Source organism: Olea europaea, unplaced genomic scaffold (genome assembly GCF_002742605.1).
Source record: "Olea europaea var. sylvestris unplaced genomic scaffold, O_europaea_v1 scaffold1424, whole genome shotgun sequence".
Taxonomy (NCBI): Eukaryota; Viridiplantae; Streptophyta; class Magnoliopsida; order Lamiales; family Oleaceae; genus Olea; species Olea europaea.
The window spans coordinates 178,335-189,790 of NW_019231772.1; the positions used below are offsets into that span (position 1 = coordinate 178,335).

Below are 11,456 nucleotides of genomic sequence, written 5' to 3' on the forward strand. Positions count from 1 at the left end.
TTTGACCCCCCCCCCCCCCGCCATTTGCATTCCTATCATATGGATTCTTCTTTGTTGGTGACTATTTTTTCTTTCTTTTATTTTTTGGGTTATTTATTCTTGGGTCTTTGAGCTTTAGCATGTCGTTAAATTGGTTTTTTCTTGCGATTCTACGATGATTTCTTTTTCATTTTTTTCCTTTAGATTTTCTGTGTGATTTTTGCTTGTTTAACTGAGTGGGATCGCAAAAATATGTTTTTCTGTTTCACTGTTATTTTTGACGAATTTGAGTAGAAGAGACGAAGAAATTTGAGAATTCTGTGAATGAAACTTTAATTCACTCTTTTGATGCTCAATGAAGTGTAACACTATTTTATAAATAAATAAAAAATAAGAATAAAATTCTGTGCTAGAATATGTTATGATTTCTGAAAATTTATTCTCCTTGTTGCTATAACTTGTGGGGTTGGCAGGTTTACTTTTCTAAATGCCATGAGTTCATAGCCCTGATTGCCTAGAATTGTTTTCTTGATTGCCCCGAGTGTGGGATCTTCATTGATGTCATTGCCATAACTTGTTTGATTAACACACTTTCTTGATTCCCATGAGCTGCGGGATTCGTACTATGGATTGACACGAGCTGTGAAATTTTATTCCGTTTGACATGGGTTGTGTTTATTCTCTCTATTTGTCTATTGGTATGATCGTCATCATTCATTGTTAGAGAATCAAAGACTATTAGTTTTGCTCGTGATTTTTTCAGCGATGTTACTATCATTATAATGTGTTAAAAGCTTTTGTTCACTAGAAGAGCGGTAATTGTTGATTTTTATCTGATTTTGCTTCTCAGTTAGTGCCTGATGTGGTTGCAAATATTATTGTGTCTTTTGCATTGATCACGAACTGGAAAAATTAAGATTACGTTGCTTCCTGTGTCGAGTAAATTCACTATTTCCAATATCTTATGTTGTTTCCAGTGGGTGCTCCGGATACAGCATTGTCAACTATAGCTGTTTTGAGTGTTTGGAGCATTGCAGAATTTGTGTGCATAGAATGGGTGTTAATGGTAATGTTCATGGGAATGGTGAAGGATCATCAGATGTTTCAGCCACCGAGAAAGGAAGTAGGAATAAGAGGAAGCTCTTATCCGATTTAGTACTAGACAATCCAATTGATGTATCAACCTTTTCTCTGACAGAATTCCCAAGATATGAGTTGTTGGAGGAAAAATTTCGGAATGCATTGAGTGAGTTGGGGTCACTTGTGTCGAGGTCGGAAAAGATTGTTGCGGAACCGGAAGTGGAAGAATTCCACCCCTCCGATTGGGATGATCCTTTTACATGTCAGCTCGAGAAAATTTTAACTAGCAATTTACTTGCAACTTTCCGCAGTGCAGTGAAGAAGATTGTTGAATGCGGATACAATGAGGAAACTGCCGAGTGGGTCATTTTAAATTGCAGCATATACCATGGTCGTAAAGATGCAGTGTCAAATGTTGTGGATGGAGTTTTGGCTTTATTGAAGAGGGAAAAGGAGTTCAATTTTCCGAGGCTTCCTGTATTTCAGGATTTACAGAGTTTGGCAGAGTACACAATGCTGGAAATGATACATGTTGTTCGGGAGGTTAAGCCATCTTTGACTATTGTAGAAGCAATGTGGCGTCTTTTACTATGTGATTTGAACCTCTTATATGCATGCGCAGTGGAGCAAGATTCTTTGGGTTATATTGGTGGTATTTGTGGGCCAGAAGTTCTTGGAGGAAACTCTGAATCATCATTTCCCGAATCTAAACCCAAGCTGTCTGACACCAGCAGTTTAATTACTAACAAACCACATAATCCGAAACAGTCAATCCAAAGTTCTCAGCCCAAAAACCTTACTGCAGGAGCTGTCTCTCAGTTGCCAAACTCCAAAATTTCCAGGTCTAGACCTAAGAAAGGAAGTTCGTCTTCTTTTCAAGATGCAAGGGGAAAGTTTTCAGGCATTACTAAGGAGCATATTCGGACTTCATCCCAAGCAACAGTTTTGGATGAAAAATCAGGGGGTAGTAGAACAGGGTTGTCAGGTAATTCCAAGAGAGACATGCTTCGACAGAAGTCATTTAACTTTGAGAAAAGTTACAAGGGTTGTGTGTCTAAGGGAGCTTTCAAAGCAAAGGTTGCTGCCTGGGGCAACATGGTATTGGACAAGACTTTGAAATCACAATCTGATTCCTCTAGTATCGCAATGAAGAGTCATCCTCCTTCATGCACCTTGCCTGTTAAAGATACAAGAACCTTGCCTATTAAAGATAATGATCATGCATTACCTGCATTATACGCTAAGTCTCCTGCATCTTCAGAATCCGAACTTTCTTCTAACACCAAAATTGACAAATCTGGTCCTTCTAGTGCTACTGATTACTATGCAGCAATCCCATATGATGAATCTCTCCAGAATTACATTCCTCAAGATGACAAAGAGGAAACCTTACTGATACTAGTGCCTCATAAGCAAGCACTTGAGAAGGAGCTCCAAGGTTGGACAGATTGGGCCAATGAGAAGGTTATGCAGGCTGCTCGGAGGCTGAGAAAAGACCGAGGTGAGTTGAAAATTCTGAGGCAAGAGAAAGAAGAGACTGAAAAATTTAAGGAGGAGAAGCAAATTTTGGAGGAGAATACCATGAAGAGACTTTCTGAAATGGAGTATGCATTGTCTAATGCCACTGGCCAGATTGAGGTGGCTAACTCCGCTGTTCAAAGACTTGAAGAGGAGAATTCTGTATTGAGGAAAGAAATGGAGGCTGCTAAACTGCAGGCTCTAGGGTCTGCTACTAATTTGCAGGAAGCTATGTTGAGGGAGCAAGAGGCTCTGAAGAAGTCCAAATCCTGGGACATGGAGAAGGATTTGTTTCTCGAACAACGGACTAAACTAAAACGCCTTGCTGCTGATCTGCAGAATCAACTAAAAAAGACTAAAGAACGAAAGGACAATTTCAAGGTATGCTCTTCCGAGGAATAACAGTTCCTATTTATGTACATTCTGCATATGTAATGGATGGTTAGTGCATATAATCATAATGGTTTGGACATTAGTTGTTTGAAAGTGTTCCATTGTCTACCAATATGTGCTGTCAGATGTTGCATTTACACAATGGTAAAAAATTGAACACATATAAAATGACAGGCATGCCTCATACTTACAAACACATAGTGATTAAGACATATAGGGATGTCACAACACGTTTTGGCACTGAGATTACTACTGTTTCCAGTCAAATTCATTTGGGCGTATCACGATTGGAACTTTGAATGTTTATGTGCTCTGTTAGTAGTTTGCGTGAAAGAACTGATTTTGCCTTCCACAACTCTCGTTTAATTTGATTGCCTTGTATCAGAGCTTAAACTTATTCAAAATAAATCTCAGATTCTTTGGAGGCAAGAAGAACAAGAAAAAAGAACAGCTGTATCGCACATTGATTCCTTCAAGAAGAAAAGAGAAGAAGAGGATGCTTTAGCAAAGGCAGAGGAGGATGACCTGAAACAGGTGGCGGAGCTTGATGTCCAAAAGTGTAAAGACGACATAAAAAAACTCGAGAATATGATCTCTGAATTGAGATTTGAGTCTGAAGCTTCAAAAATAGCTGCACTGAAAAGGGGAATTGATCCGGGTTATGCCTCTACATTTCAGGGAAGTCACGGTACAGGGTTCTCCACCTTTCAGGACAAATTTGGGGCTGGAAGTGTCAAACCCGAAAGGGAATGTGTTATGTGTATGACTGAGGAAATTTCAGTGGTTTTCCTCCCATGTGCGCATCAGGTTCTTTGCACCCAATGCAACGTGCTGCATGAAAAGCAAGGGATGAACGATTGTCCTTCTTGCAGAACACTGATCCAGAAGCGGATCGCTGTCTGTTATCGCAATTATTAGTATCCTTCAAGAGTATATAGTCAGAAACTGGAGCCGGGTTGTTTGAGGAATGATACAGTGATCTTTGTTCAAGGGGAGTTAAAATCATTTGACATTTACTCAATTTCATCTGTCCCTATCTTGTTATGACTTTATACCTTATTAGGGAAAACAGGCTAGAAACTTTAGAAAAGGCATAAATAGATATTTTAGAAAGTAATGCAAGGATTTAACTTGGTCGATTTGTGTTTACCATGATCCGATTGTGAATATTCTGTTACAATATTTTCGTCGTACTTTCTTACAAAATTATGGAAGTCAAGAATGTAATATGGCAGCTTTATATTAGGCTTTCACATGTTGGAATTGGCAGAAAAAATGCTTAAGAAAATTGGAAGACAAGTAGCTTTTCCGAGTATTTATTATAAGAATCGAACTATATTAAGACTGAGAAAATATAGAGCTAGTTCGAAATATTGTTTGGATATATATTTAGAGCATCTTTAAGAGACTATTTATTAAAAATATCTTGTGTATTATAGAGAACGTCTTTAAATTTAAAAAGTCAAAACTTTTAAACGCTAAGAGTGTCTAAGAAATTTTATACACATGATATGTTCTCTATTTTAAAGAGTCAATTTTTAAACAAGTGAATGATTTTATCTATCTATTAGTGACTGACATGAAAGAGATGATTCCATTTGATGAAATAGAATTAGATTTTAAGGTGGGCTAAAATTTAAATTTAGGCTCGACTTTGAGTTATAGCTGAATTTAGGCCTTGAGGCTCTGGCCCTGTTACAAAGAAAATAATCTAAGAAAACTTGAATGATACAATTGTCCAACATTTGAATATCATTTTATGAATAGATCTCTCCAAAGTTCAGTCCTTTGAGTCGTTTATGAAGCATTTATCGTTATCTGTATTTGTTCGAGAGTTCTTCCTTTGGTTTCGGGTACTACTTTGATCACGAACAAAATGGCAAACGCGTTTACTGCAGCATAAAGAATGAAGGTTCCTACAATTATATTACAAATGTTATGTGGTTAGGATTGTGAACAGACCTAAAAAGATTTTTGTTCATAATAGTAAAGCAATCCCAATAGTCCTGACTAGAAGTGGGATGGTTGTAATGATCCGGCCTTTGTGCCCAAGCCGTTATATTATACGTACTATTCACTTTGATAGAATATATGCTGTCTTATCCCTCAAGATTTCTCTATGTGCCCCAAGATTTGAATTAAGACCTCTGTCTTGTGAGAAACTTAAATTTAATTCTCGTACCAATTGAAAGACTTACGTATGATATAACGGTATAGGCACAAAAGTCGGGTCGTTACATGGGTAAATTAGACTAAAACTAACACTGCCTTTTTGTTTTGGATCATATAGCAATATTGATACATTTGCTTACCATAGGAACTCCAACTCATAAGAAAATTGAATGTGTAAGAACATGCCCATGCGCCAAACCAATTCACAAATGTTGCAAGGCTTCCTGCAACTCCTTTAATGTTTATGGGGAATATCTACAAGGAACACGATTATTAGACTAAATGATTGTGTTCATGTATGATGATCATGAGGTTATCAAGTCATCATACCTCGGACATCACTACCCAAGGAACTGCTCCCATTCCAGCTGAAAATGCTCCTATGTACACCTGAGTTGGAATATCATCTCGACTTAGATGAAGAGTTCATTCCAATTTGATCGAGGAGAGGGGGTGGACTTACTAGTATGCCTGTCACAGCTAGTGCTGGTGCTGCATTCGCTGCTATTCCTTGCTCCTGTTACATGGTATAGCCCATTCCAAATGACAATCTTTTGACAAAAATGATAAGGGAATGGTTTAAATGAAAGCTGAACAGTTAAATCTTTACCTTGAGATAATAGGAGCTCCCTGTTAGCAGACAACCTAGGACTAGGCCGAACGCAGAAACCTGAAGAAAAAGACATATTGTGTACTTGCATAGTGAATAATGTAACAATATGCGTTAAAAGATTCAATAGTGATATTTACCAATAAAAGCGGTTTTCGTCCTGCTCTGTCTATTAAGGTTGCACCTAGTGCAGTGATTATGACCTGGAAAGGATATTAAGTATAAACAAAAGAATGCACTAATCTCTCATAAAAAGTGATTCTTTTGTTGGGGTATTGACCTGAAGAATGGCATAAACTATGGTTCCAATGTTCGCTGGGAATCCTGAGAAATTGCAGGTGAAAACAACAGATCATTCGTTTGAGATTAGTATCGAAAATTTTGATTTTGCTCGAGAAGATTATAAATAGAGAAGCTATTGATCAGAAATGTACCTGAGGACTCAAAAATGCTGCTGGTGTAGAAACAGATTCCATTGATTCCTCCCAATTGTTGACAGACCATTAGTCCAACCCCAATCTGGATAGTGTAATAAACAAGCTTTAGCTACTTTTTTCTTTCTTCAAATAGTCTAGTGTCATCTTATCTAACTCATCAAATATCCCAAAAAAGAAACAGAAGTAGAGATTTACCATGACGGAACTCCGGTATCGTTTTTGAAATAAGTCGAGTAGTTTGGCCTTTGGAAGTTTCTCTAGAGTTTCTATATAATCCTGTCAAAGAAAAATTAAATAATGTTTGCGTATAAAATTAATAAGGAAGTCGGGATTTTAGAAGTCTGTACTTGGATTTCAGCTGTCTCTTCAGATATGCTAGCATTTTTGCCTCGAAGTCTTCGTAATGCTGCTTCAAACTCTTTTTGATTTCCATTTTTCGCCTGAGTATATTTTTAATAAGATTTCGATCATTCTGCACGAGATATACATCTAAACAGCATTTCTTACCAGCCATCTTGGAGATTCTGGGATGATAACTAGGCCAACAAGGAGAATAGCACATGGGACTATTCCTGCAGAGTTCAAGAAGTGCTTATTTTCGACAGGATTACTTATTTTCATATCTCGCTTATCGTATGTCTCTATTCTGAAAAACCCAGTTTCTCGAGTCATTTTATAACAGAATGTGTGAATTACGCCAAGCATTATCACCTGTTATTGCTAAAGCCCTCCATGTTAGAAATGTGCCTATGATGAAGGAAACAGATACTGCAGTACAAATCATTAGCTGTGGATCAAGAAGCAAAAAATGAGTTGGTTGAGAACGTGTACTTGAGATTTTTATGGTAAGAGCTCCATTTTAGTACCCAACACGGTCATGTACTAAACTTGCGGTTATTGTTTTAGCGTTTCTGATGTCATACGTAATAAAGAACTTCACCTGGTTTATGGTTGTCAAAGCTCCTCGTAAATCTTTAGGAGCAATTTCAGCAATGTACACAGGTACCTAACAATTATGAAAATTGAACATAAAAAAGGAGTCCTAACGCGTCATTTGATCTATAATGGAAACAAAATTTTACCACATATGAAAAGACTCCCATTCCATATCCTGTTGACAATCTTCCAATGTCCAAAGGCAGAGATCCCTGGTGTTATTATTCAGAATTTTATCAGATATGTCTTTTTCTGTATTCTTATTTGATCATTAGCGACTCTTAGAAGAAATTAGTTTCGGAATGTTTAGTAATATAAACCTTGGCGAAGTAAATGGCCAGCCAGCCTGCTACACAGAATCCACTTGATACTGTCATCGCCTGCTTATGTTTCATATCAAACGAACCTAAATTAATCGAGAGGAAGTTCTAAATAATGGTTGATATTCTTAGATGTGTTAGAATCTCTTCAAGCTTACCCCTTTACGACCTATATAATCAGCAATTTTTCCACTTGTAATCGCCCCAATCATCGCTCCAAAAGTCAGTATCGAGCCAAATAATGAGTACTGCAGAACAAAGGAATAAAAAAGAAATGCTTAAGTAATGACTTTTGTATAAATTATCGCAAGCTGATGCTGCGATGATCTATTAGAAAATCAAGATTCCAACACCTAAGAATTCTTTAAAAAGTATACAAGAATGAACTCCAAGTACGTGTAAGAAAATTCAGACAGATAATCCTAGTGAAGACGAAGTGTTGGATCGCACTATACAGTACAATGATAAGTCACAAGTACTTGTCATTAATATTAGTACATCTTTAACTAACCTCTGCCAAGGATAAACTCAGATCTTCTCGGATGGCCGATTGCGTAGGTGATGAATAGCCTGCCTGGAAAGTGAAAAAGAAAAAAAAAATGATCATATTATGAGAAAAAGACTAATAAAACACTTTTTTACAACTTATAAGAAACTCGAAAAAAAAGTACTTATCACTTACACAAGATCCAAATGCATAAGAACCACAAACTGCAACAAATGTAGTGAGGTAAACCATGCATCTTTCCTCCTTTACATTGCCATTTTCGAGTTTCTTCTCTTGTGAAACAAGTGGAACTTTAATATCTTCCTGCAAACTGTTTTCAGCTCTCTCTATATCTTGATTCTTAGACATGGCTCTCTTCTTGTGTTCTTCACTTGCCAAGTGAATATACTCTTCTTGTGTTCTTCACTTGCCAAGTGAATATACTGTTCGTTTGTGTATATATCCTAGAGAAGAAAAGTGCCCTCAAGATATGTACTCAAACAGCAAACATTAAAAATAGAAGAGACAAACAAGAAAGTTTTTGGCTGGAGCAATACGAAAATAGAATATCTCGTCTAGAAGTTTGAGTTATTATAGTTCGAAAAGCTTAAAATTATAAAATATGCCACTTGAGACAAACTTTATACAACACATGGAATTAAGTTCCGTGGATGACTTCAATGCCAATAAGATACGTATGGAAGTAAAGCAAGCAAGTTCATGAATGAAGCTTAATCTTAAGGGAAGATTTATGGTTAATTTTTTAAATTTATCAAGTTTCAAACTACTCTTTTTTGACTTGTTAATTCATGAATTAATAAGCAAGCAATTTTTGTGACTTAAGCATAAAAGTGTGCTGGATTGAATATTTCGAGTTAATCCTTCTAGTTCAGAGCCACGTTAAAGAAAGGCTAAAGTCCAGTTTTAGAAAAGATTCACTATGTTTCGCTATTAATATTCGTATCCACTAATTACAACCTGGCGAGATAACTAGGTTAAATTATTAGTACAAGTTTCCACCAAAAAAGACAGAAATATGTCTTGTACACTATATGGTTAAAATTAAATAAACTGATGGATCCTTTACAGGTTGGCTGCTGGCTAAATCTAGTTGTCCCCGGCCAAAATTTAAGTAATTTTGTTTATTTTAATGCCAATAGATTTTTTATATTTAATGTTCTTGAAGTACAGTTTGCGATATGGACTTTTTAAAAGTCACGAGATATTCAATCCAGATTATTTAAAATCCTACGACGGTGTATTGGGATGTTAATGATATGGAATAGACGCAAGGTAACCTGAGAAATAATCGATAATTTGGTTCTTTTAGTTTTTCATGCACCATGTAATTCGTCATCCTGATGCCACACCAATCAAATTGACAAGATATCTTCACCTACCACCAAAGTTGAAGCTCTCACCTACCAATTCTCCAATGTTTGCTTTATGCTCATAAATAATTTATAATCAATCAAATCATTTTTATTTAAAAGATTGAACCCCAACCTTGAAAGTTTCTACCGTCTCGTCTCTAAAGTTTTATAAGGGAGGTAAATTGCGGGATTCCCAGCAGGTCAGGGAATAAGAGCTGCATGTACACTGCGCCTACAAGGAGTCCAATTCCATATTTTAGAAATCAAATCCCCACACTGCGGCTGCCAGCAAGACGTGAGATAACATCACTCATATCCTTTGCACCACTAGGCTATGCCTGGGAGCATCAAATCACTTTTATTTATACATATGTAGGATGATCACGAGTGCTATTCACTTATTTTTATATATTTATAATTTATGTCGTTTATAAATACTTTCCAAACATGCACTTGGTCAAAAAATCTAGTAAATATTAATGATATTATCATAATTTTTTTGTAATATTTGATCTTGGTATAACTTACAATAGATATAGCACTAAATCAATCCAAATTTATCGGAAATAAAGGTAAGTTTATTTTTTTATTTGCATAAAAGAACTATCATAATAATTATCACAGAAAAATACTGATATTTTCTTTTTCTTTCTTCTCTTATGATTCTGGCATAACATTGAACTTTATGGCAGCATAAACACATAAGAATGCATAAGAATAAACAAAAATGCTGAAGAAAAACTCACTTTGGGCTTTAGCGACGATCGGATGCTGATACCATCACTGTGCAGAATATATTTTTTAGAGTGAAATTTCTCTCAAATGAAAGTTCTGAAAATAATATAAACAAGTGAAAGGCAAAGGACTGATTACCTTTTATGTGTATGAAGGGTAAGGTTACTCATTATAGGGCTGTTTGAGCCACATTATTTTAATAATAATGCATTTTTGAATAGTGTATTGATGGAAAATGTATGGTTAAAAAATAAGAAAATTTTTTGATTTGCATGTAATATTATTTTATTGAAGAATGTGTGATTGAAATGATATCAAATCATTATTTAAGAATGCATTTTTTTTGAATAATGTGGCTCAAACAGGTCATATGTATACGTGTAGCTGGCAGCGAATCAGATTCGTTGACAGCATTTTTCTTGTGTAAAATGAAGAGACGTAGTCAATGCGAGTCCATTATTATAATTATTATGAATTTTTCGTTGTTTCCGAACAATTTTAACTATCCATTCACATGTATTAATTATCAATTCTGTTAAACTTCTTTAACTATAATACCAATGTGCATGAATTTGGCAATCACTATTCTATGTTCCAAGATAATTTGGAAACTTGATCTAATTATGTAAGATTTTCAAACTTTCTGCACAAAGTAGTGAAATATTGTACATTTTTGCACCAATGAACAAGTGAAGCGTGGAAATCTATCAACTAAATAATGAGATTATTATATCAACATTAATAGTTGAGTCACTCGTCATTCCATTCGTAGATTACTACTACTTTCCAAATATATTGAATTGGATAGGATAGAATAATGTTATTAACCACAATCATTACAAGTTTAGGTGATAATGAACATTTTCATTAATCAATAATGAATTAGGACTCGTTGTAATCGCCAATAATAATGTACAAAATTAGTCAATGGACAATGAAGAAGAGAGTCATAATGACTTGGACTATTAATGATTAATAGTAATGAATAGAATTATTCAATTGGATAAGGATCCGCTATCAACTATATTTCTATATAGTAATGCCTAAGATGAGCTGTACTTAATTAGCACCAATGTAGAAGGTAGAAAAAATTCTAATTTAATTGTTCAATGAACAATTAAAGATGGGCCCTACTGCCATCTGCATTGTGTTAAGCACCAGCGATATTAGATAATAATATACTTTCCCATGCACATTATTTACATCATATTACAAGGAAATAGATTGTTATATATTCGTAATATCTAAAATCTCCAACTATTTCGGGCCACTAGAAGGAGTCGAGACGAGTGCACCTCTATTTGCGTATATTAGGTTAAAGCATCATTCAACCAAAGTAAGCTGCCTAAACATGAGACCTACAGCTCATTCTGGTTGCAGCAACACACGTTAAGATTCAGCAGCAGTGAGAAGCTC

General features: G+C 35.6%; 2 protein-coding genes across 2 annotated transcripts; one reads left to right on the plus strand and one right to left on the minus strand.

Moving 5' to 3' along the window:
• The first annotated feature begins 6 nt into the window (after positions 1-6).
• LOC111375865 (putative E3 ubiquitin-protein ligase RF298) lies at positions 7-4,125 on the plus strand. Its single transcript, XM_022998778.1, has 3 exons — positions 7-57; positions 957-2,958; positions 3,385-4,125. The coding sequence occupies exons 2-3, from the start codon at positions 1,033-1,035 to the stop codon at positions 3,886-3,888; spliced, it is 2,430 nt and encodes an 809-aa protein (XP_022854546.1). The 5' UTR covers positions 7-57; positions 957-1,032; the 3' UTR covers positions 3,889-4,125.
• A 457-nt stretch (positions 4,126-4,582) lies between these two features.
• Positions 4,583-10,134, minus strand: LOC111375866 (sugar transporter ERD6-like 7). Its single transcript, XM_022998779.1, has 19 exons — positions 10,052-10,134; positions 8,128-8,396; positions 7,957-8,019; positions 7,604-7,693; positions 7,446-7,505; positions 7,272-7,337; positions 7,130-7,195; positions 6,901-6,976; positions 6,697-6,761; positions 6,537-6,629; positions 6,385-6,465; positions 6,187-6,271; positions 6,033-6,076; positions 5,893-5,955; positions 5,753-5,812; positions 5,606-5,659; positions 5,473-5,532; positions 5,283-5,397; positions 4,583-4,886 (listed from the first exon to the last, which is right to left on the minus strand). Exons 2-19 carry the CDS (start codon positions 8,299-8,301, stop codon positions 4,768-4,770), a joined length of 1,434 nt encoding a protein of 477 aa, XP_022854547.1. The 5' UTR covers positions 8,302-8,396; positions 10,052-10,134; the 3' UTR covers positions 4,583-4,767.
• Between the last annotated feature and the right edge of the window lie 1,322 nt (positions 10,135-11,456).

Excerpts from the sequence above, each read along its gene's own strand:
- LOC111375865 (XM_022998778.1), top strand. The coding sequence starts at position 1,033 with ATGGGTGTTAATGGTAATGTTCATGGGAATGGTGAAGGATCATCAGAT. Across the intron at positions 2,959-3,384 it reads AACGAAAGGACAATTTCAAG|ATTCTTTGGAGGCAAGAAGA; the intron begins GTATGCTCTTCC and ends AATAAATCTCAG.
- LOC111375866 (XM_022998779.1), bottom strand. The coding sequence starts at position 8,301 with ATGTCTAAGAATCAAGATATAGAGAGAGCTGAAAACAGTTTGCAGGAA. Across the intron at positions 5,956-6,032 it reads TAGTTTATGCCATTCTTCAG|GTCATAATCACTGCACTAGG; the intron begins GTCAATACCCCA and ends TATCCTTTCCAG. Across the intron at positions 5,398-5,472 it reads CTTGGGTAGTGATGTCCGAG|ATATTCCCCATAAACATTAA; the intron begins GTATGATGACTT and ends TGTTCCTTGTAG.